The sequence below is a fragment of the Paramisgurnus dabryanus genome, chromosome 11 (genome assembly GCF_030506205.2).
Source record: "Paramisgurnus dabryanus chromosome 11, PD_genome_1.1, whole genome shotgun sequence".
Lineage (NCBI taxonomy): Eukaryota > Metazoa > Chordata > Actinopteri > Cypriniformes > Cobitidae > Paramisgurnus > Paramisgurnus dabryanus.
In genome coordinates, this window is record NC_133347.1 from 8099906 (window position 1) to 8125270 (window position 25365).

The 25365-nt window shown below is 38.8% G+C and overlaps 1 protein-coding gene across 1 annotated transcript in view; it reads left to right on the plus strand.

The window, feature by feature from the left end:
• The window catches only part of LOC141283014 (uncharacterized), an 81954-nt gene that overhangs the window by 18805 nt on the left and 37784 nt on the right, over positions 1-25365 (plus strand). The window contains exon 2 of the mRNA XM_073816278.1: positions 20356-20854. Within this exon, the coding sequence (XP_073672379.1) occupies positions 20382-20854 (473 nt within the window). The 5' untranslated portion in view covers positions 20356-20381. The remainder of the gene's footprint in view (positions 1-20355; positions 20855-25365) is intronic.

Here is a 25365-nt window from a genome sequence, read left to right on the forward strand (position 1 = left end):
GGAGGTTGTCACTAATGCCGTGGCTCGCTTAAAATTAGACTGGCCGGCGGAGACACAGAGCGCGCGTCCTCAGAGTATGTTAGATGAGCGCTTTTTAAAACAGAAACCTCAACCTTCGCGGCGCAACATGCCTTTCTTTCCTGATCTCCACAGCGAGCTGTCGAGATCATGGAAAGCTCCGTATTCAGCCCGTGTTCATACCCCTCACGCCACCATGTATTCCAACATTGTGGGGATGGGTGAGCACGGATATTTAACGATGCCCCGGGTGGAGCAGACGCTTGCGAGCTATCTCTCCTCCGCTGCGGCGTCATCATTAAAATCGCCTTCGCTTCCCACGAAACCGGTTAGGTTAACCTCATCTTTAGTGGGTAAAGCTTATAAGTCTGCAGGGCAGGCTGGGGCTTCACTGCATACCCTAGCTGTCTTACAGGCGTACCAAGCAGAACTGCTTAAAGATTTAACTGGCAGGGTACCATCTTGTGGTACCACCATCTCAAAAAGGGAAGAAAACACTAACGCGTACGTTCTCAGGAACTGTCCCACAACTGTGGAATGATCTGCCGGTCGTGACACGATCAGCTGACACTGTAGCTGTCTTTAAGACTCGGCTAAAAACCCATCTCTTCCACCATTACCTAACTTCCTAGTTACAGATTTACTATCTTTATTTAGTTACCCTTCTCTTTATCTCTTTCTCTATCTACCTTCCTCTTTATCTAAAAAAAAAAAAAAAAAATTACTAACATACCCTTGGCTATGTATATTGTGTTGGACTTGATGAGACTATTTCCAGTGCACTTATGTATTGCTGTTCTTATGTTGCCATAATTGCTTCTATTGTTTACCTCACTTGTAAGTCGCTTTGGACAAAAGCGTCTGCTAAATGACTAAATGTAAATGTAAAATGTAAATCTCCCCCGCCGTGCTCTTGATTATAGGGCTGCTGGGCGGGAGCAGCCATCGACATCATATAGAGCATCGCAAAAGCATAGTGTTGCCACTCATGGTCCCCCTCAAAAAAACTGGGGTTCAGGCGGTCGCACTCAGACATCATCCAAGCAGAAAACAGACCTGAGGGCTGTTATTATGGCAAGGAAGGCGTCGGCTAAAAAGAAGTCCTGAGGGACGTAGTGTCATATTTCCGAGGGCAGCCCCCAATCGGGGAGAGCCGGCAGTCACCTCACAACACGGTGCCCGTCTCTCCTCGATGCCCTCGGGATGCCAGTGTGTTAACCCCGCCGCAGTGTGTGTTTCGGGGTACAGCGGCTTCATATTCTTGTGTGCCTCGTGCGCGGGGCACGCAACACCTCTCTCCGAGGAGGGAGGCATTAATATCACCCAGGTTGAACCCTGCCAGTTTGGTTCAGGGCACCGGGAAAAGTTTAAGCAGTACACAAAAAGCCAGTCTCGAGAGGCTGGTACCCCTTATAGAAAATTTGGCAGCGTGGAAACTCCTGCCAAATGTGTCTCAGTGGGTTCTGCAAATAATAGAAAAGGGCTACAAAATTCAGTTTTGCAACCAGCCACCCCAATTCAACGGCGTGTTATCTACCATAGTGGGTGCTGGGCAGACTCTAACAATGGAACAAGAAGTAGAAACTCTCTTGTGCAAGGAAGCCATAGAATGTGTTCCTCCTCACAACAGGGAGTCAGGGTTTTACAGCCGCTATTTCATAGTTCCAAAGAAAGACGGGGGGTTACGTCCGATTTTAGATCTACGTCATCTGAACCGGTCTGTTGCAAAACTAAAGTTCAAGATGTTAACTATAAAGCAGATCGTCACACAAATCAGATCCGAGGACTGGTTTGTGACGATAGATCTAAAAGACGCGTATTTTCACATATCTATCCTCCCGCAACACAGGAGATTCCTGAGGTTCGCCTTCGGGGGCGTGGCTTACCAATATCAGGTTCTCCCTTTCGGTCTATCTCTGTCACCCCGTACATTTACAAAGTGCATGGATGCAGCGCTGGCTCCATTACGACTCCGGGGCATCCGTGTCTTAAACTACATAGACGATTGGCTAATTTTAGCCCAATCAGAGAGTATGGCAGCGCAGCATCGAGATGCTGTGCTGACCCACATGAGAGAACTGGGGTTAAGGCTAAATGCAAAGAAAAGCATGCTCTCTCCAGTACAGAGGACAGCTTTTCTTGGCGTTATATGGGATTCAACAACAATGCAGGCACATCTGTCCCCTGCTCGTGTGGAATCCATTCTTTTGGCTGTAGGCAGAGTGAAGTTAGGCCAGTCACACACTGTAAAACAATTTCAGAGGTTGTTGGGGCTCATGGCAGCAGCGTCCAATGTGATACCCCTTGGGCTGCTTCACATGAGACCGCTACAGTGGTGGCTCAAAACCAAAGGGTTTTCCCCGAGGGGCAACCCGTTCCGTCTGATCAAGGTCACGCGCAGATGTCTTCTTGCCTTAGATCTTTGGAAGAGACCATGGTTTCTCTCCCAAGGACTGATGTTGGGGGCTCAGTTCCGTCGAGTTACGCTGACAACGGATGCTTCCCTCACAGGCTGGGGAGCAACTATGGGGAGCCATCTGGCTCATGGATTATGGGGGGCCAGACAGCTCAGCTGGCACATAAATTGCCTAGAGATGATGGCAGTGTTCTACGCCCTGAGATGTTTCATCCCTCACCTGCGGGGCCATCACGTGTTAGTCCGGACAGACAACACGTCGGTAGTCGCGTACATCAACCACCAGGGGGGTTTGCGTTCACGCCCTTTGTACAAATTGGCGCGGCATATCCTTCTGTGGACACAGGGGAAGTTGCTGTCCCTCAGAGCAGTGTACATTCCCGGGTGTCTGAATCAGGGAGCAGACGTCCTGTCGAGACAGGGGCTGAGGCCCGGGGAGTGGAGGCTCCACCCTCAGGTGGTGGAGTCCATCTGGACGAGATTTTACCAGGCGGAAGTGGATCTGTTTGCGTCCAGAGAGACGACACACTGTCCGCTATGGTTTTCTCTCACACACCCAGCACCGCTGGGACTGGATGCAATGGTTCAGCCATGGCCGAGGCTACGGCTGTACGCTTTTCCCCCGATCACTCCTGGCTGTTGTGCTGGAAGGTCTGTCCATGGCTCCGTTTGAGCCCATTGAGACCGTTCCAGTTAAGTTTGTGGCACTTAAGACAGTACTTCTGTTGGCAGTCACTTCTCTGAGGAGAGTGGGTGACCTTCAGGCCCTGTCGGTTTCCCCTACGTGCCTTGAATTTGCCCCGGAGATGGTTAAGGCTTTCTTGTACCCAAGGCCCAGCTATGTGCCTAAGGTACCGACTAATGTGCCACGACCTGTCGTACTTCAGGCCCTCTGTCCTCCCCCATTTAGGGATAGGAATCAGGAAAAGCTTAACTTGGTGTGTCCAGTGCGAGCACTGGATGCCTACGTTCACAGATCTTCTTTGTGGAGGAGGTCTGAGCAACTGTTTGTGTGCTTTGGCTCGCCCAAGAAAGGCCTGCCGGCGACCAAGCAGACACTCAGTAAGTGGATAGTTGAGACTATCTCTCTGGCTTATGAGACCACTGGACGGCCTTCACCTATCGCCGTCAGGGCTCATTCTACTCGGGGTATGGCAGCCTCCAAGGCCCGAGACGTTCTCTAGCCTGTAGACAGATTTTGGAACAGCTCTACAATCTTTATTCATCCTATGTAACTGTACCCAATTTTCAAGATCGTTTTTTTTGACATTGATCGTCTTTTTCTTTCTTTCTTGGAGATGCTGTGAATGCTGTTAATCACGATGCATAAAGCTATGATTAAGCTTTGACAGCGTAACGTACAAGACAAAAAAAGACAGATTCAATACACAGTTCAATAATAATTCAGATGAGCGTTTGAATAAAAAGCTTCTCTTTTCACAACCATTTCGTGACTGACAAAAGGCAACCAAAGCCACGTTGCATTGTCTCCATTTATTTCAGCGTATATTTTCAGCTCCTGCCATTTGTGGAAATTGCACCAACACTTAACCCAACAATCTGTAACAATCTGCTGTTTCCTGGTGAATCATGAGAATTCCCTCTTACCACCTCAGGCTTGAATTAATGTAATGTGTTTACCAGCGTAGGCTTGTGTTGTATTCAATTACAATATCGTAAATATATACTACGTATTGTGAAAAGTGTTAACACACTGAAATAACTGTCTGTAGAAATAATAAATATCATAACTTAAAGGAATAGTCAATTTTCTTAAAAGAAAAATCCAGATAATTTACTCACCACCATGTCATCCAAAATGTTGATGTCTTTCTTTGTTCAGTCAAGAAGAAATTATGTTTTTTGAGGAAAACATTGCAGGATTTTTCTCATTTTAATGGACTTTAATAGAGCCCAACATTTAATACTTAACTCAACACTTAACAGTTTTTTCAACGGAGTTTCAAAGGACTCTAAACGATCCCAAACGAGGCATAAGGGTCTCATCTAGCGAAACGAAAGAAAAAAAAATGCACTTTTAAACCACAACTTCTCGTCTAGATCTGGTCGTGATGCGCCAGCGTGACCCCACGCAATACGTCATGACGTCAAGAGGTCACAGAGGACGAACGCGAAACTCCGCCCCAGTGTTTACAAGTGTTGAAAGAGGACCGTTCCTACGTTGGTGTATGTCAACTGATACTAATTAATGTCTTTGTGTCAGTTTATTGTTTACAATGGTCCGCAAATGTGCGTTTTATATATGTAACACGTGACCTCCCTACGTCACTACGCATTTACGTTAGGTCACGCTGGACCGGACCTAGATGAAAAGTTGTGGTTTAAAAGAGCATATTTTTTATTTTTCTTGTCAAAAATAACAATCGTTTCGCTAGATAAGACCCTTATGCCTCGTTTGGGATCGTTTAGAGTCCTTTGAAACTCCGTTAAAAAAAAAAAGTTAAGTGTTGAGTTAAGTATTAAATGTTGGGCTCTATTAAAGTCCATTAAAATGAGAAAAATCCTGCAATGTTTTCCTCAAAAAACATAATTTCTTCTCGACTGAACAAAGAAAGACATCAACATTTTGGATGACATGGTCGAGTAAATTATCTGGATTTTTCTTTTAAGAAAATGGAATATACCTTTAAAGGCGAGGTGCGTGATTTTTGAAAAACACTGGAAAAGGGAGTTGGCCGACTACCAAAACACACTTGTAACCAATCAGCAGTAAGGGGTGTGTCTACTAACTGACATTGTTGCCTAGGTTGCGTATGGGTGGGGCAGGTCTATCAAAAGAAGGTCCAGATTCTATTAGGGTAGGGGCGTGTTTGTTTAAGTGTTTTCAAATGTCAACATTGGCTTTAGAGATCATGCACCCTGCCTTTAAAGTCCCTGTAAACTGGAAGTACTGACTTTACTTTCGTGTTGTGGCGTATTTCCGAGCAAAACGGAATATCACGCGAGGAAAATAGTGGGGGGGGGTTTCCAATGTGCTTTAATTGGATATAGAAAAGTAGGCGTTTTATTCAGAAATGGAACTTGCAGTAGACTGACAGTTGGAGGGGGCGGAGTTAAAGGGTGCTCCCGCCCAAGCCGTCTAGCTGACATCATAAGAGAATGATCGCAACAAGAGGGCAGACATTTTAAGATTTTGATTGAAGTTTATGAATGCACACATGGCCGGACTTACCATTGGGCTTGATTGGGCTTGAGCCCAGGGGCCTCGGCCAATAGGGGCCTCCGTGCTTGCTTGCGTTCGTTTGATTTGTTCAGTCGTTTTCATTTTTTATTTTACAGCCTATTGGTTGGTGCAGAATTGTTTGGTGCTGCATTTAATTCGTTAATATATTATGTCAGTCATCTTGGTGCCGAATATGACGCGCTGCGTTTACTGCTTTTGAAACCCATAGATGCTAGTACAATAGCGAATACGCGAAATGGGAGTCATGAATGAGCTTTACAGATAATGAGAAAGAGCAACGCGAAAATGAAGCGCTCAGTATGAAAAAGATTACTAGAGTAGGCTATGGTCTTGTAACTCAGTTTTTTTCTTGTTTGTTTGTAATCTTACGTGATACGCAGGTATACGCAGTATATCCACTAGTAATGGTCAAGGATTTCCGTATACCCATTTAAAAAAGCGTGAGGATACTTAACAGTGTGTGACAAACCTTTGACACTTTCATTCATAAATTGACATCTGAATCACTCACCATTCGCATGCTGCACTTGCTACTTTGGCGGGTTTAACCTCATATACAGTCGGCTATTTGGTATTTAATGCATTTGACTTCATGCGGCACTGCGCGATCCGATCATCATATGAAATCAAATGATCACTGCGCAAAAGTGATTGTAAAGCAGACGGGTGTTTTCTAGTGGTTCAACAACAGCAAAAAGAATGACATCAGAGTACCGCGAGAGCGATTCGAGAAATCACACAGAGAAGTCTGCTTTCTAATCGCTCTCGCGGTACTTTGACATCACCAAGCGGTCTGCGTAGCGCCAAATGAAATCCAATCTGTTCGCAGTCTGCAGTTCACGCGACAAACAGTTTCTGTGGAGAAAAAACGAGTGAAGCAGAGCTACGAAACATAACAAAATCCGGAGAGTTAACAACGCACATGATTATATCAACATTTAAATCATCAGTCCAGTTTATTACTTCATCTGGAGGTGAGGATTCACTAAATTATGGCCATTTTGATGTCCTGATGGTTTTTGATATAATCCACTAGCTAGCCTAACTTTCCTGTAGTTTCTCTTTCAGCATGTTTGCTAACAGAATCATAGTTTAAACTTCTGAAAAGTGTTCATTTTTATATCTACGTTCAAGGTTTTAATGTATTACGTTCATATCAGACGCAAAAATTAATTAATGATCATCTTCTCTACTTTGGTTTTTGGTGTCTAATATTACATGATGGTCTTGTCATAATTATTAAATAAGTTCCTAAAATCTTTACTTTTTCATTCTTAAACACTGCACCCCTTGTACGCTATTTGCAAAAAAATACACTTGTTGATTATGTTTATAACATTATATGGTGTGTAATAAGGTGAATGTTTATCAAGACTATTATTATTTTCTTAAGCTAAGTCTTACACAATGATTTTAAATGTTGTTATGGGGTATTTTTTAATGTGCATGATTAATTTGAATGTGTGACAGCCCTAAAAATACATGATTTAATTTTAGACTGGGCTTATGTTCTGCTTTAGAGATATAGGGGCAGTTTCCTAGTCAGGTCTTATCCTAGTCCCAGACTAAAATGCATGTTTGATCTGTCTTAATTTAAACACATCTTGCACTGATATATCTTAACATTGTCTCAAGACGCACACCAGTAATGTTTTTTGCAAGGTTTGTTTGTAAAAACTACTTGAATGCCCTAATAATAACCTATAGCAATAGGCCTAGTGCTGGATTAATCTAAACCATGTCGGGAAACTTCCTTAAAATATAGTTCTATGATATATTTTTTTACTGTATGTGTGCACTCTCAGAAGATAATTTACACAAGCTGTCACTGGGGTGGTACCCTTTCAAATAGTACACCTTTGTACCTAAAGAGTGCATGTAATGGGAACAAATGTATATATCTGTACCTAATTAGTAAATATTAGGACCCATTTAAAGGGTACCATCCTAGTGACAGCTTTTGTACCTTTTGTTCTGAGAGTGTGGGGCCCAAAATTTATTCAAGCCCAGGGGCCTCCACCCTGGTAAGTCCTGCCCTGAATGCACATGATTTAAAAAAATATAATAATGACTTACACAAATAAAATGTTTATAATGAACACTGCAATATTACATTAAAGTGGCCATTTCTTCTGTGTTTTCGAAGCTATGATTGTGTATTGGTGGGCACGATAACAGCCAAAGTCAGTTGTTCAAAATCTTTCTTTTTAGTAAACTCTGTGTACACAAACAATGTTCTCAATGCTCGCGTTCATGTGTGGAGATCCATGTGATACTTCGAGCAAAGTTTCATGTTGTGTCGTGCCTTCTTAGTGTTGTAAAAATAGTGGTTGTTTGTAGAGGACAGCAGCTGGAAGAACGCACCATTTTTTTAAGTAGCGTTTCTTTTCATGACAGTCGAGGTGCGAAATGTTGTCTTCCGTAGCCATTTCCCGTATCCGTAAAATTCATGGACAGTAAAAGATAAGAAATCCGTAAATCGTAGCAAGCTAGCCAATGCTTGTCAGTAGCCTACTGGTACTCGGGAGGTACTCATAATGGCGGCAAGCAACTGGAATGACGTAAAATGTCACATCACTGATATTCATGAATAGAAGAAAAATACAACACAGTTTTATGTCAATTTGTAACTATTTGGGCTAATTGGTCTGTTTGCCAACACTATATAAAGACACGGTTAATTTGTACATCAAGATGAAAATGCTGCGACACTAACATAAAAATAGCATGGTAGTACCATGTTTTTTCAATAGCACCATGGCAGTACTGTGTTTTTGAACATGAGTTTGATAGTCACCTGCTGTACCATAATAATACATTACTTAATAGCGACACATCGCCATGTTATCTCTGAAATACTTTTTTGTAAGAATTGGCAATAACATTTTTAATAGCATTCTCTCAAACGTAATAATTAGTTGAATATCAAATCTGAAATGCGAACAATACATTTGTTCTACAAGCACTTAGCCGGACACATTAAAAGCAGTTATTTTTTGTTTTTAGTGCGGGAATCTTCTTTCCCGCAGATGAAAATGATTTAAAAAACTGCGGAGCTTTAGAAGTTTCATTAATGAAACAGAAACGGTCGACTGCTGATGTTCTCTTCACCTCCTGCGGTAAAGCAATAAAAGAAAATCAATTTCATCTCCTGTATTTCAGGCTGTCTCTGTTGACTTCAGCTCTGATAATACTTCCAGACATGCTTGCTAAGTGTTGGAGGTGATTCAGGAGGGCAGGAATAGTGACAACAAGTCTTTGCTTAAAAGGGATTTATTCAAGGTAGCAGGTGTTTGTGGTGGTTGGGCGCTCTTTGGCCCTCACCCTAACTTATTCGCCACAGACGGATTTGAGTTCAAATTCTTCTGAAAAGCATGAGGTCGTTCTTCAGCACCTGTGCGCACGGTTTCTCTACAGATTCGGCCCACTTTTTTCTAAGCATTTGAGGCTGTGAAAGGTTTGCTTTTGTCTCTTTGACAAGACAGAGCTTGAGTCAGTTTGATTATAACTGATTATATCTAGCCCATCTGGCGCTGTTTAAAAACACATCTGTCTGGACATTTCTCATTTCATTTTTTTTTTATTTCACTTTTTTACTGCGATTGATTCACCGGAAGCTCACCTGCATTCCTTTTTAGTTGATATTATTTATCTTTTGAGACATGAAACACTGCAACCTATAAATGGAGAAAAACATGCTATATTTTGTAATGGGGTATGACTCACTGTACTTTTAGAGATGTCAAGTAAACACTAAGCAGTGCAAGAAACAGATCTAGTGAATGGAAAGGCAAACAGGTATGATGATGCTGTTCCTTCTGCTACAATTAAATACGGAAAATGCTGGGTTATTTTCAACTCAGCCTTGGGTCAAAAAGGACGAACCCAGATAGAAAATTTATATTTGACCCAACCATGGGTTAAAACAGCCCATCTCTCTCTCTCTCTCTCTCTCTCTCTCTCTCTCTCTCTCTCTCTCTCTCTCTCTCTCTCTCTCTCTCTCTCTCTCTCTTTTAAAGGATAATTCCGGTATTTAACACTTTGAGTCTCATTTCTGGTTTGTTTTGGATGAACTACAGTGATGGACACTGAAATTTTGACAATGGGTCGTGTCTTGACTTTTTGACTCGTTTAGAAGCGTCTCTTGACTGCTTCAGAATGGAAGTCAATGGCCATGCACAAACATGTCATTAAAACAACACTTAACATTCATTTTCAAAACTGTGCTACTTACTGAGTGGTTTGTGGTGTTCGTTGATGATTGAAAACAAATATATTGGCGCAATGTATGATTTCAATCCGTGTTATTTGCTATAGTGGAACTATTTTTTCATATACCTCACAACCGCGTATATACTTCCGCTCTATATTTGAGTCTGAAGCGTTAGCACACTCCCGACCAGTTGATGGCGACAACCACTTTGCCATACAAGTACGCTCGGTGTCTAGCGTATAGACAGTCACAATCGAGCTCAACTTCAAACCTAAGGCTGGTCACTGAGCCATCAAATATGGGAAAATGTATTTAAACCGAGCGAAAAAACTACAACCACATGTAAACAGACCCCTTTTCCGTTTCGAGCGGCGGAGTGATATATCAGCGAGCAATGAGTCTTCCAAGAGAAGTCAATGGAATTTTACAAAATGCCAAATAAAACACGACAGAAACTGTATTTCGCTACACAACTTGTTTTTAATCATCAACGAACACCACAAACCACTCGGTGAGTAGTACAGTTTTGAAAATGAATGTTAAGTGTTGTTTTAATGCCATGTTTGTGCATGGTCATTGACTTCCATTCTGAAGCAGTCAAGAGACGCTTCTAAACGAGTCAAAAAGTCAAGACACGACCCATTGTCAAAATTTCAGTGTCCATCACTGTAGTTCATCCAAAACAAACCAGAAATGAGACTCAAAGTGTTAAATACCGGAATTATCCTTTAATTATTTTGTGCTTTATCGGTTCCCATTCTGACAACTTACTGAATTTAGTTTGACAGTATGACCTGCAGTTGGTGCATGATGTCACCCGAGGCAAATACCTGGCCAATTAAACGTTTAGTAGTAGATAGCATGACATTAGAAATTGTTAGTTTTTAGTCATCCACACTTTTTTGGAGATTTTAGGGTACTGTATAAGTGTATACAGACTTTCAAAATCTATCTCTCTATCCATAATAATCTATCTACACTTTAAAAAATGCTGGGTTGTTATTAACCCATGCTGGGTAAATATTGGACAGAACACACCACTGGGTTAAAAGTGGTTGAAACAACCCAGCACTGTTTAATTTTTAACCCAGTGGTTTGTTCAGTTCAATATTTACCCAGCCTCTGTCAAAAACAACACAGCATTTTACATGTATGTCTTGTTATACACTGTAAAAAATGATGTTGCTCAATGAATTATTTTTTACTTTCACTCAATGTCAAAGTCGTCTTTGATTGGTTGAAATAAACCGGATTTCCAGGAGATGTGAGTGTCGCGATTAGTTTCGGTCCCTGGAAAACAAAGCTCTGACGATCCATTGAGGAAGAGAATCAGTCATGTTCACGTGGATAATAATGACCAGTTATCATCCCTGCTGAAAAAAACAGCATTAAACCAGCATGGGAATTATGCTGGTCTATGCTGGTTTAGCTGGTGGTCACCAGCATAGCATCTCCAAAACACAACATATGCTGGTCTTGCTGGTATGACCAGCATGGGATGCTGGGTCTAATGTTGGTTTGGTGCTGCTTTAGCTGGTGCTAATGCTGGTTTGGTGCTGGTTTAGCTGGTGATAATGCTGTTTTGGTGCTGGTTTAGCTGGTGCTTATGCTGGTGCTGATGCAGGTTTAGCTGGTGTTCACTAGCAAACAAGCAAAAAAAACACAACATATGCTGGTCTTGCTGGTATGCTGTTTTTTTCAGCAGGGATGATCAGCTTAACATTGGATTCTCAAAAAATATGCAAAGCATAGACTCTCTAAAAGACGTCCAAGAGTTTAGCTTGAGGCAGTTAGTGGAGTCAAAAAGTTTGGTTCTCCTGAATTGCTTGTAGGTGTCAAAAAGTGAAGAGCTATGCCTCAAACAGATGTTTAACGGGAGCGTCTCATTGGTGTGGCTGTTGATGAAGTGCACAACATTGTTCTATGGTGAGTAATGTTGTTTATTAGATGCTTTTCGGTTGGGGCTGGTTATTTCATTAACTGACTTGTTGCCAGCCGACTTGTTATTGTGGGGAGTCCGAAACGTGGCGCTAGACGAAACAAACTGTGATTGGTTGTTTGACATGTCGGTCAAACAGCTCGTGGGCGGGCTTTGTCCAGAAAAAGCAGCGAAAAACACCAGACCTTCAGTATTGAAGGTCTGGCTATGCGAGACAAGCTCAAACTTGACTCAACTAGCTTTATTCAACTAGTTCATTCAACTAAAATGTTTTAATCAGTTTAATCTTTAAAAACTTACAACAAGGACTCTGTCGATCAAAATGGTACTAGTATTTACTTCAGTTATGATGTATTATTTGGGAATTTTTGATAACAACATTTTTAATTATTTACCAAACAATTTTATGCTTGTGTTGTTAACAAAATTATTAACTTCAGTCACATAAAAACAAGCTTTTAATTCATTACAATCACTTATCATACAGACTGAACATACAGACAGAATTAAGTCTACTCTACACAGAGCGCAAAAAAACAGTCCGAAAAGCAGTCCAAAGTCAGGCAGCACATCTGCAAGGCCATTTAGGAGAATTTCTTCCTCCACCTGTACAGGAGGAGACAGTCTTGCCATATGAATCCCTCTGGTCTGCCTCTCCACATCATCACCGATCTGGTTTGATAAACAGAATAATATAAATACACACACACATACATCAATACATGTTCAATATAATAAAGCTTGATGGTGAAAGACTTTATTCCCTAAAATAATGTTAAAGTTAGACCAAATTTCCCTCAGATATCGCACGTAATTAAACACTATTGGGCCGTTTTCTCGGCAGGGCTTATCACTGACTAAAATACTGACATCTCTTAACATATATCAGTGTTATTCTTTTATCTCAAAATGCACGCTAGTATTGTATTTTGTAACGTTTGTTTGTAAAAATGTCCTAATATAAATAAGACCTAAGGTTAGTCCTAATCTAAACCCTGTCTGGTAAACATTCACTTTATGCCTAGGCTATTCTGATCTTATTTTAAACCCTAGTTATGTTGCTATAATAGCATAAATAATACCTGTAAAATTACAAAGTTCACTGCCAGGCGATTTATTTTCTTTAACAGAATTCGTCTTTCAAAGCCTACAGTGAACGGCCGGTTTGGACTACAGCCCTCTACTTCCTGCTTTAATGATGTCAATAAAACAGTTTTTTGTCTAAACTCCGCCCACAGGAATACATCAGTCGTCAGCTAAGCTAACGCAAGCTAAGCTGCTATCGAATCACAACACACTACAAGCTACACAATCATAACTCGATATGTATTTCTGAAGGAGGGACTTCATAGAACAAGGAAGACATCAGCCCATTTTGAGGACAGTGAAAACAGTGCTACAGATAAGTAAATTGTGTGAAAAATACCTTGTTTTTTACACGTGAAACATGAACACATGTTATATTGCGCACTGTAAACACAATCAATTCTTTCAATACACAGAAAGAATGGGACCTTTAACTAAAAAAGCTCCAGTTTACATTGGACACATAACATAACACACCTTTATCTTTACAAAAACGTTGAGTATTTGCATCTTTGTCAACTAATATAGTTTAAGATTAACATTTATTCTAATCTTTGTCCGGGAAACCTCAACACACACACACACACGCATACTCGCTCGCACGCACACATGCACGGGTATTTAGAAGTTTTATTTAAAACTGTTATGGTATTGGGACTATTTCTCCACCAGGGAGGATGCAGTCCGGTTATAACAAATGGGACATCAGAGCAACTTACATGATACATGCAAACCTTAAATATGATATAAATAAATGTTTTAAATAGCCGCTATCTTTATTAACTGACCAAATATTTGAACTTTAAGCACATACATTCACGCCTGCACAACTCTTACAACTACATTTTTGACCTAATAACATTAGTATTATAAGCATTTTGCTGTCAGGAAACATAGCAGTCATAAGTCCACATATTGACCAGATTTGTCTAATTAGTTCAGTCAACACTAGCCATTCTGAATGTTGACTAGATTTGAAAATATCCATTCATTTAATGTTTCAAAAATAGATTTATGCAGACTTACAGGTGCAGTGTGTAAATTTCTGCAGCATCTAGCAGTGAGATTGTGAATTGCTCAGTCCACCGTTCACCAAGACACACGGAGAAGCTACGGTAGCTGCCACAGGACAAACCTGTCATTGTCGGAGAAAACTGAATAAAAAGGTTTGTCCGTTAAGGGCTTCTGTAGAAACATGGCGGCACAAAATAGTGACTTCCATGTATGGGGACCCTCGATGTATGTAGATAAAAACGGCTCATTGTAAGGTAATAAAAATATAATGGTTCATTATGTAAGGTCTTTATAAACCACTAATAATATAGTTTTGTATATTATATTGCATTTCTGTCAAGAGATCCTTCTAAAATTACACACTGCACCTTTAAAATAATATGTCTTTTCATCTAAGCCCGATGTCAATGTAGGTAACGTGTGGCTACTTGCCTCAGGTCCTATATTAAAAAACCACGGTTTTATGATGTATATTTTTTGTATTGTATACTTTTTGTAGGAACTGCTTTGAAAAAGTACTTTTGAGACTTTTACATTGATGTCACTGATTTTTATATATCTGCATAGTTGTGCTGTCTCACAGTTTGATAACAATATCACATTGGCATTTGTTTGGACATGTTTCGTTCAGACGTGCTTCGAGCTCAATTTACAGACATTTTCTTATCAGTGTGAAGGAAATGGACCCATCACACCAATAATTAACTGACAGCAATGGGAACCTATCTTGGTCTGTTGTTGTAAAAATGCATTTTTATTTTTCAAACACCCTTCTTCCTTTTTCATTCATTCATGCACAGTTGCTCAAGAGTCTAATTATGGTCCATCACTGAAACTTGGCACGGGCAGGTGTGTATTTCTCTCTGAATCATTATTAGGCAGCTGCAATAAATCGCCCTTCTTCCGAATCAATATGTGCCCCTTCATTAACTCACCATGGCTATTGGCTAAGGCCACAGAGAGTCACAATGAAGCTTAAATGAAGTCCATGGATGAACCTGAAACAGTGGTTTTCTGAATGAAGGTGTGTGAATTCAGATTATGTTTCAAGTCTCTATCCTGCCGTGTGTTCCTTCAAAGCAGTGCTTTGAAGTCACTTTGAATTGACTCGTCACCAAATGCAAAACTGTAAATGTAAATGCATGCACATCTATATCATTAGGTTAATAATATATACATTTTAAAACGAATGAGTCTGGCTTTTTTCCCAGGAACCAAAGACTGGAATGATAACATGTTTCACCCCAATTAGTCCATGAGATGATGTTGGATGTCGGCCATGTTAAATATAGTCTAAATACGAACACTTCTGCATCCTCCCTCAACAGTCAGCTGCCCCAGTTTCAGCTGGGGTGTAATAAGCTGCCACAACATTTCTGTGTAGATTTACACGATGAAATGCAAGATTTGTTTGTATTTTTCAGTCACATTGTTTTATTTGGTCAGGCTTACTAATTTATGCCCTGTCAGCTCTTGCTTCATGCTGTCTACAAATTAACAAATGGGTAAATAATTAGTTTTCCTACAAAAAAAAGCGTAAAGCTACTTTGTGTGAAACATACAGTAATATATAAAGCCGTTTCATTGGAGGATAGATTATTTGAAGTGTTATAAAGGTCTTTGCAGCAATTAAAATAGTTGTATATATATATATAAGTGGAAGTTTTATATTACATAAGGAATTTGCAGTAGTGGAAAACAGGGCACAACCTAATGCTTTTTGGTTTTGGCTCAGTCATTTAAAAATATTTGAGTTTGATTAATTTTATTTTTACACAAGCAACACACACATCTCTGCTACAAATGACCATTTGAAGTTTGTTTCTATTACTTACCATTCTTGGACAATAACACCAAACGTGACAGAAGTGCAAACGTTACAACTTACACCATAGGTGGGGTTAATTGTAACAGGCAGGGGGTTAGTTGTAACACTTGATAAAAATTAAGTTTGCAGGCAAATATTTCAATATTATTTTGTCTATATACTTGAAGTGGATATTGTTGATATATCTGTCTATAATAGACAGGTATCTACACTATTCATCCCTCATCTAATCATAGCTCAATTATAAATGGATACAAATGTCTAAATGCATGAGAAAAAGCAGCACAATTATGACAATTGAATTTTTTTATATTTGACCCAATCTGTAAAAACCATACTTAAAGTCTCAAAATCAATTTCTGAGATAATGAAAATCAAAGTCTGATTTTAGCCATTAATTTCATTATGATTTTAATATTTGACATGATCTTATTCAATCAACATATGAACAAAAATAAATGTGACAATTTTTGATAAGACAGACACATTAATTTTGTTGGCAGCCAGCAATCATTTGTGTGTAGCCTTTTTAAAACTACGGCAAGAATAACACTAACGTTAGTCGTTTTCATATCATTGGTGCTATGGGGTTAGTTGTAACACAGCGTTACAATTAACCCCGCTGGGTCAAAATATTTTCAAGCCCACCAAAAAAGTTGCTAAGAGTTGCAGACATTTTTCAAAACTATGCTATGTTTTAGTCAACAAGACAATGATTAATATGACATAACATTGGTTTTGGTATCGTACACACAAAAACCGAAAAAAAAAACATATGATGAAAAAATTTAATTACATGCCAACAAAATCTTTCATCAATAACTCTCTGGAAAAACATTATACATTTCCATAAATTTGCAGGAGACGGTCTTTTGGCAGCATGAAAACAATACGAGAAAAACAAATCACTTAACCCAGTGCACCAATGTAAACGGTCCGTGTTACAACTAACCCCACGTTAGCCCCCCGCACCCCTACACCCTCAGATAAAAGGTACATGAATGTACAAAAGTTGTCACTGGGGTGTTACCTTTTCAAAAAGTACACGTTTGTACCTAAAAGGCACATTTTAGGACCTTTTTAAAAGGGACTGTCCCAGTGACAAAGAGGTACAACTTTTGTATCTTTTTTCTGAGGGTGCAATACCATGAATAGCAATGTAAAAAGCATAGAAAAATTTTAGTAACACCATAAAATAGTGAAGTCTTTAAGACTGTAGCAAAATCATTACAATAATAGCTATATTAACAGAATTTACAGAACCATAAGCTAAGCTAATGTTAGTAGTTTCTCAGCAGCAGGGCAACAGAACTCCGGTCGTGGAGAAAATATACCAACATCATTTGTTTTGCCAGCACTGAGACACATAGATCATATTAGCAGGGTCAGCAAGCATCAGTATTCTGTGATAATGTAGTCTCTTTATTAGTCAGTGCACATAGTATCACATGGCAATGACCTGGTTTTTTGTCTGCCAGCTGGTGATAAATGTAATAGAGATGATCTAGTTTACAGAGAATATCCTGTTTTGCTGTGCGGATCATTGGGAAGCAGGTGGCTTTCCTTGGAAATAACTCCCAGAATAATTTTTTAGGTGATGTCATCAATTTAAAAAAAATCAATGAAATGGCTTGATGAATGCACTTTTATGCATTTCCTTTTGAAACTGGAAAATTACGATGGGACATTTGAGCCAAGGGAGAGACATACATTAGGAAACACGTGTTTCATGGCAGTTTGTCCAGATGAGAATGACTGTAGATTTGCTCAAAGAATATTTTGTCAACTTAAAAGGTGTACACTACTATATATGACTTCAAATACACGTTAACTAAAAGTAGGCTAACAGAAAAAAGGGTGGGATGTTTTATATGTTGTGATTTCAACTAGTCAGCATTTGCCCAACGATTGGACTGAATTTAAATTACTCTGAAGGCAAGAATAATTTGTTAATCCCACACAAATCTCTCGAGTATTTTGGCACCACATTTTTTAAATAACACAGTATTTGTTCAGTCAGATTTATATGAGATGTCAATACGGAGAAGTATTAATTCCAGAATGAATAGTTTCTTCGTATTTAAAAGGCTCTTTTGCTTGATCTGTGGGCTTAATAGGGATTTTATTGGAATTTAATGTGTTTATACGCAGCATAATTGATTGCCTCATTAGGTTAATACGACCTGGCTAAAACATCATTATGATTTTAAAAGATTTTCTCCAGATTTATTTAGATGCAACACATGAAACACATTTTAGGAACAGCCTTTCATGAATGAGATTCAAAGGAAAATATGTCATTAAGTTAGATTGACAATAAAGATCTTAAAAAAGTTATTTCCCTTCTGCAACTGTTCGGTTATTAAAGGGATAGTTCAGCCAAAAATGATATTAAACCCATGATTTACTCACCCCCAAGCTATCCGAGTTGAATATGTCCATTTTTCAGACAAACACATTTTCGGATATTTTAGAAAATGTTTTAGATCTTTCAGTTGATTAAATGTAATGTTACGGGGTCCACGACCTTCAAGTCCAAAAAAAGTGCGTCCATCCTTCACAAAATAAATCCAAACGGCTCCAGGATGATAAACAAAGGTCTTCTGAGGGTAAACCGCGCGGTGTTGTTGTAGAAATATCCATATTTAAAACTTTATTAACGAAAATAAATACCTTCCGGTAGCGCCGCCATCTTAGACTCCTTTGTATTCAGGGTAGGGTTGCACCAGTCGTTTGAAGTTCTTACTTAAACTGGGACGTAAAGTCCAAACTAGAGGCTTAGTAACTACTAGCTAGTTTATAACTAACTCTTTACTTAATTCGGTTGCACCACTTGTTCTTAAGGAAGAACGTAGCTAGTAGGTCGTAAGCTCTCCATAAAGTAATGCGTTGTCGCATAGAATGACGTTTATTTTCCTTAACCCAATCACAAGCCTTATAATGGGCAAGCAGGAAATAGTCTGAACAGTACGTAATTTCAAACTCATTCTTGTCTCGCCTAAACTGAAAGTTAAAAAAAGACGTTAAAGCATATGTTATCGAACTCAAAACATTACACTTTTAATTGAAAATATATATCCCACACATGGAAGAGAAAATAAACAGGAAGAAATTTTAAATCTTATTTTAATTGATGGATACACAGAAAATTAAACAGTTCTTGAAAAGTCGTTGACGAATTTGCGGCTCTTCATAATTAATACGAGCTCATCGATGTTATATAATCTGGATGACATCTTATTCCAAACGTTATTCATGGACAGGGGCTTCCGTAAATATTTAGTTACAACGTATTGTTACGCTTAAACTAAGTTTAATGGTGCAACGCAAAAACATTTAGTAGTGCGTAAGTTGTAACTTAGTGCCTATTTACGTCGTAACTAAGCTACGTTGTAACTTACGCACAGCTGGTGCAACCGGCCCCAGGAGAGAGTATTAGCGTAGTGTACGCACTTTTCTTAGTGACGTATGACAAATTCGGAGGGCAGGGGCACAGAGCAGCAGCAGATTAGCCTCCGTAGGCTGCGTAAGCTCTCATCCTGAATGCGGACGCGACTAAGATGGCGGCACTACCGGAAGGTAGTTATTTACGTTAATAAAGTTTTAAATATGGATATTTCTACAACAACACCGCGCGGATTACCCTCAGAAGACCTTTGTTTATCATCCTGGAGCCGTTTGGATTTATTTTGTGAAGGATGATGCACTTTTTTTGGACTTGAAGGTCGTGGACCCCGTAACATTACATTTAATCAACTGAAAGATCTAAAACATTTTCTAAAATATCCGAAAATGTGTTTGTCTGAAAAACGATGGACATATACAACTCTGACAGCTTGGGGGTGAGTAAATCATGGGTTTAATATCATTTTTGGCCGAACTATCCCTTTAAAGGGATAGTTCATAAAGGAAGATATTTCAAGGAATGATTATAACTAAACCAATCAGAAGTCCTATTGGCTTCCATAGTATTCTTTTCTCCTACTATGGAAGTCAATGGTCCCTCTGATTGGTTTGATTATGAACATTCCTTGAAATACACTGAAAAAAATGATTCATTCAATTTATTCAATTTTTTAAGGTAAGTGATTGCAATCAATTTATTTAATCTACATTTAAAAAAAAAAAAAAATAAAAATAAAAAAAAAAAAAAAATGTTGTTTAAATGTAGTTTATTGATTGCAACCACTTACCTTAAAAAATGTAGTAACTTGAATGAATATTTTTTCAGTGTATCTTCCTCTGTATTGATCAGAACAAATAAATGTATACAGGTTTGAGAGTGACTTTTAATTGGAAATCTTCCGTTGCATATTAATGACCTAATTTTTGCTTTACAATAGCACTGAACATTTTGAGATAATTACAGAGTATTACGATGTAAAATGAGTGAAGTATGTTGCTGTTTTAATTAACTTAAATTTGCAAATGTGTGTTTTTTTTGTCTTGCTTGTTTAGAATTAGTTTTGTGTAATGTGTTTCTGTGAAACGTTGGTATGGCCATCTTGGCCAGGACTCCCTGGAAGAAGAGATTTCTTTAATCTCAATGGGACCTTCCTGGAAAAATAAAGGTTAAATAAAAAATAAAACAGAGAATAACAGGTTGTTTTAATATTTCCTTTCTCTCTGTAAACAGAACGATGCTGAGAGTCTGGCTTCAGAATGTTGGAATTGGGCACCTGTTCGGACAGCGCTCAGAGCCTTTCTGACCGCAATGCCCTGGCAGTGCCATCTTTCTGTCAGGGGAGGTTCGGGGGGAGCCCACCTCCACGATGTTTCCTCGGCCAGCCGCAGGACCCGGAGGTCTGGCACAAGCACCGTGGAGCACTGGAGGACGGTTCCCCTGCCTGCTCGCTGCTGGAGCCCCAAAGCCTGGCTGACAACTTCATGTCCAATGCATCCAGTTTCGACACCCTTTACGTCCCCCACGCACATCAGATGGGTCTGCCGCCATCCTCCCTGGATCTGGCGGGGTCGTGCGAGGGAGCTGCCGCGTTGGGTCTTGACCCGATTGCTGTTAGCCCGAATATCATTAAACGACGCAGGGGAGGGCTCATTGAACAACGGGACATCATTAGAGCACACCAGGCACACAAGATTCAGAGCACCCCACAGGCGCGACGGAAAGAATGGGAGTAAGTTGCACGTGCATTTACACAGCATGCAGTTTAATATAATGTGATTGCATTTTCTATATATGGTGGCTGATACTGATCATAGAGTTTAAGAGAATCAAGAAGTGAGGTTTCTTAAAGTTTGAAAAAACTTTTCTTTTAAGCGGTGAAGTGGTGGAAATTAACGCTAACAAAGCAACGGTCAAGTTTTATGTATCCAATGGTGCGAGATATAGGGATGATCCCATCAGGATTTTGCAGCCGATACCAACTACCTATTTCTTATCATCATGATTGGCCAATAGATCCCTGTATTGATGACAGCTAAAGAAAAGAAGTGCTCTGATGATAGTCTTTTTTTCCAGATAAAGTGATACCACAGATGTTGCCTTGGATATACAGTATTGTTTGTATATTATTGATTTATTAGAAAATCAAAATAAGCATCACAAATATATATTTAAAGGTGCCAAAGAATGCATTGAAATAGTAGGTTAATTGTTTTTTAATATCTACATAGAAGGTATGTGGCTTTAGTAACTCTTTCACCGCCAGCGTTTTTAAAAAAAGTTGCCAGCCAGAGCCAGCGTTTTTCATGATTTTCACCAAAGTTTAATGCCTTCCAGAAAATGTTCTTCTTTAAATATATAGACATACAATATACCAAATGAATGAACAGACCCTCTGCTTTCAAACACAAAAAAACGTTTCATCCTACCTTTAGTGGTTCTTTTGTAATCAGCTTTTGAATATGGGTAGGTTTCTGCAAAAACACCACATTTTGGGCAAAAAGCAGAGATAATTCCATTTTTGTGACGGACTTTTCATAGAGATCCCATTCAGAGCGCTCTTTAAAACAGACATGGACATGCAGCCGCTTGCCATAGGGCAATACTTCCGGGTTTAAAAAGTTGTGGAAGAGCGCCACCTGGTGGATAATAGCGGTATTGCGGAAAGACGGAAAATCTTGTCATTGACGGGGAAGCGTTTTCTCTTAATTGACGAGATATCTCGTCAATGGCGGTGAAAGAGTTAAGTTAAAAAATTATCCAGAGATGGTTACCATGTCCATTTACAACCTTAGGATTTGCATTTAGAATCAAATGGTCTATTATTACCTTATTTGAAAGGGTCATGAATAATAATTTTGAGCTCTGCTCTGATTGGCTGTTTCTCAGAGCAGCTCCTTTTTAGTAGCTCTGTGTGTGTATAAACAGATCTTATATGTTTGAGCCTGTATTAGATAAAGATATGAAATTTGAGGAATTATCATTTGTTTGGGGAATGTTAATGGATGTTTCTGAGTGGTAAGTTTGTGTTTTTTTTTTTTTACTATGGACCTGCAAAACGTAACTGCTACGTCAATAGTAGAACTTACTAAACGCTAGCATATAGCATAAAACTAGCACGTGGAGACAGAGCACAGTTATGCTAATTTGAAAACCACGCCCACCGGTGGGGTAAACAATCCAACCGTCTCCATTGACTTTGTTTTGCGAGAGGCCGCCTCCTTGTCATTTCTGGCTTATAACAAAAAACAGAATAATGCCTAAAAGCTGCTGTGTGACAAGATGTACAGCTTACAAGCCAAAAAACCCAGAAATACATTTTTATAAGCTGTCAAGCCGTAAAACTCAGCCTTTAAGGAGAAAAAGGTGGATTGCCGACTACGTTTCCCCCTAGTGGGTGCAGGTCTACTAATAGTAGTACTATGAAAAGTTGCCTGTTTCCACTTTTGTGTCTTTTAAACACTCGTTTTTTGGGGTCGACAATTACAAAAAGTACAAAAGTTAATTGAAACATTTCAACCCATAAATTAACAAAATGAAGTTGCTTTATTATCATCCAACCTGATTTATCATCCAACCTGATTTGTATGTATTTTACTACTTGGCTAATTTTATGAATTAGCGCAACATGAATAGAAGAAAAACATATGATTATTAGAAATAAAAAAAAATTATGATACCATATCAGTACGTTTCCATGGTGATAGGGTTTTAAATACAGCACTTGAGGTTTCAAGCAAGTAGGGATTGAAATATGTGATTGTAGTTGTATTATGTTCTAATAATGATTCATATAGGCCTATGACACGCCGTGTCTTCAGCCTTAGCATCGTTCACTGCACATTTTCACATCATGAGGACCTGAAATCTAAGTGTGGCTTTGACAGATTTTCAACCGTGGAGAAAACCAGGCAGAAAAGAAAGCAGCTCTCAATTTAAAACAGTTTCTGTGAGCATACTTATTAGCTATTGGTGCTTTATATACCACATGTCATAACACTGGGAGTGATAGGTATTCATTAAAAGGGTTTCTCTTCACTTGCGTAAGTTAAAGAAGTAAGTTTAAATAGAAGAATAGAGATGAGAAAAGAATAGAAATATTTAATTGCTAAAAAAAACTTACATAAAATAAACGTAATACAGCCACACAACAAACATATGAAAATATTTTAATCGTTATTTGCATGATAATTTTTTAACACAGCCACACAAAATAAATAAAAACTATCACCACAATGCTCACCACAATGATTTCCCTTATCTCATGTGTTAATATTTATGGTAACACTTTACAATAACAGTACATGAATAATCATGTACTAATACATAAATTAATAATTACTTTAATATGAAGTAATGATAAGTTAAGCCATGTACTAATCAATAACTAACCATAACTATGTCATGAGTCATATGAATTCATGCATGAATTACAGCCACCTTAACTACACATTAATACATGTTTGTTAGTTAATGCATTAATTAACAGTTTGGGTAACCGAAATCAAACATGCTCTAGAACAGTGGTTCCCAACGGTTTGCAGGATCTGATGCTTTGTTTGAGGTCAAATAAAGATGCATAAAATGTTCCACTTATAATTTTAGAAACAAAAGATATTTTTCAAATTCATGTGCTCACAATACCAAGATAGCAGGTAGTTAAAGTATTTTATTATGTAAGATAATTGTTCTCTATTTTTGTGTGCTTGTCAATGTAGATTGTAAAATCAAAAGTAAGGTGGATGTAAACGTTACGGCCTACAACAGGCTGTCCGCTCGTTACACTTGTGGTCTGCTGCTTTTGGCGCTGTCAAAATATTTCAGTTAAAATCATTCTGACTATTCCTCAGAAATGACAAACATGTTAACCAAAGTCACAATGCCAAATGTATAGTGTTCATATAAAGACCATCAAACCGTCAATCATACCAGTTTATTTGTGAAAGCTATAAAAATGTTATCTTAGCTGTGTCTGAAACCGTTCCCTCGTTCACTCATTCACTATTCCCTATATGGGGAATGACAATTGAGTCCACTATATGGGGAAGAAGCAAATGAAAATGAGTGAGCGATTTCGGACACTGACGTAAATATCATGCGTCAGAGAGCTGTCGCAGAGATTCATCATAAACACCTGTGTGGCTTTATTGATTGTGCTGTGAAATGGTAAAGTTTACTTTCTTACTGTTTTTCACATTAGTCATGTTTATTCTATTAGTTGATAATAAAGAGAGCAAAACAACTTATAATATTTATCTACTGCTGTTTATTTATTGTTTAATAAAAATGTGTATTCGATTTTAAATAAAAGATAACGCAATTATTTTTCATTTGTTTATTTTCAAAAAGTAGAAAATAACTGACAACAAGAAGTAACAAAAGTGTATAAACCTAAATGTTTGGTGTTTACTGTCAGTATCCTTCAGCTGATTCAAGTTACGCGTTCGTCTCCCGTTGCATCATGGGAAATATGAGTGAACGAGTGTACATCGAATGTACCCTCAAAATCAGAGTGCATTGTGGGTAAAAAGTAGTGAATGAATGTAGGGAATGAAGTCGTTCACTCAGGTTTCGGACACCACTACAAAATGGCCGACACCCGATATAGTGCACTATACAGTGGATAGGGAGCGGTTTCAGACCACTGATCTATATAAATGACTGGATTGCGCATAGAACGCTTGACGTAACTGCGTGATTTGAAGCCAGCGCAGAGTTCGAGCCGCCATCTTGGTATACCCAACCGGCAGAGAGCGCCATTGACTTCCATTCAAAATCATGATCAAAATTTACCCCCTTTACAGCGTATCAGTTACACAAGGTTAATTTTTAGGATATGTGTACGTAAATTATTTGTTAATTCTGGTGTTATTTGCAATGTTTATGTTTTAATCGGGCAGGATAATGGATTTATAAAAAACCGTTAATGTGAGTGTGTCTGTTGCATTTGTTAATGACACGGGTATAAATAAAGTTTTTTTTGACATTCAGCTACACTGTGACGGTCAGCGTTATATCTCTAAATAAGTTTAGGTAACTTGTAAGTTTAGATAACATAATTACAAAACTAGCAAATTATTGCATGCACATACGGTACAAAGCATGATTATTTATTTAGATTTCAGAATGAGCACGTTTATTGTCATTAATACTAAATATGCTGCGGTCTGTCTGCTGATCTGATACTGTAATAAAGATGAATGTATAATAACTGTTTAAAACGCAAAATTTACAACTTTCAGT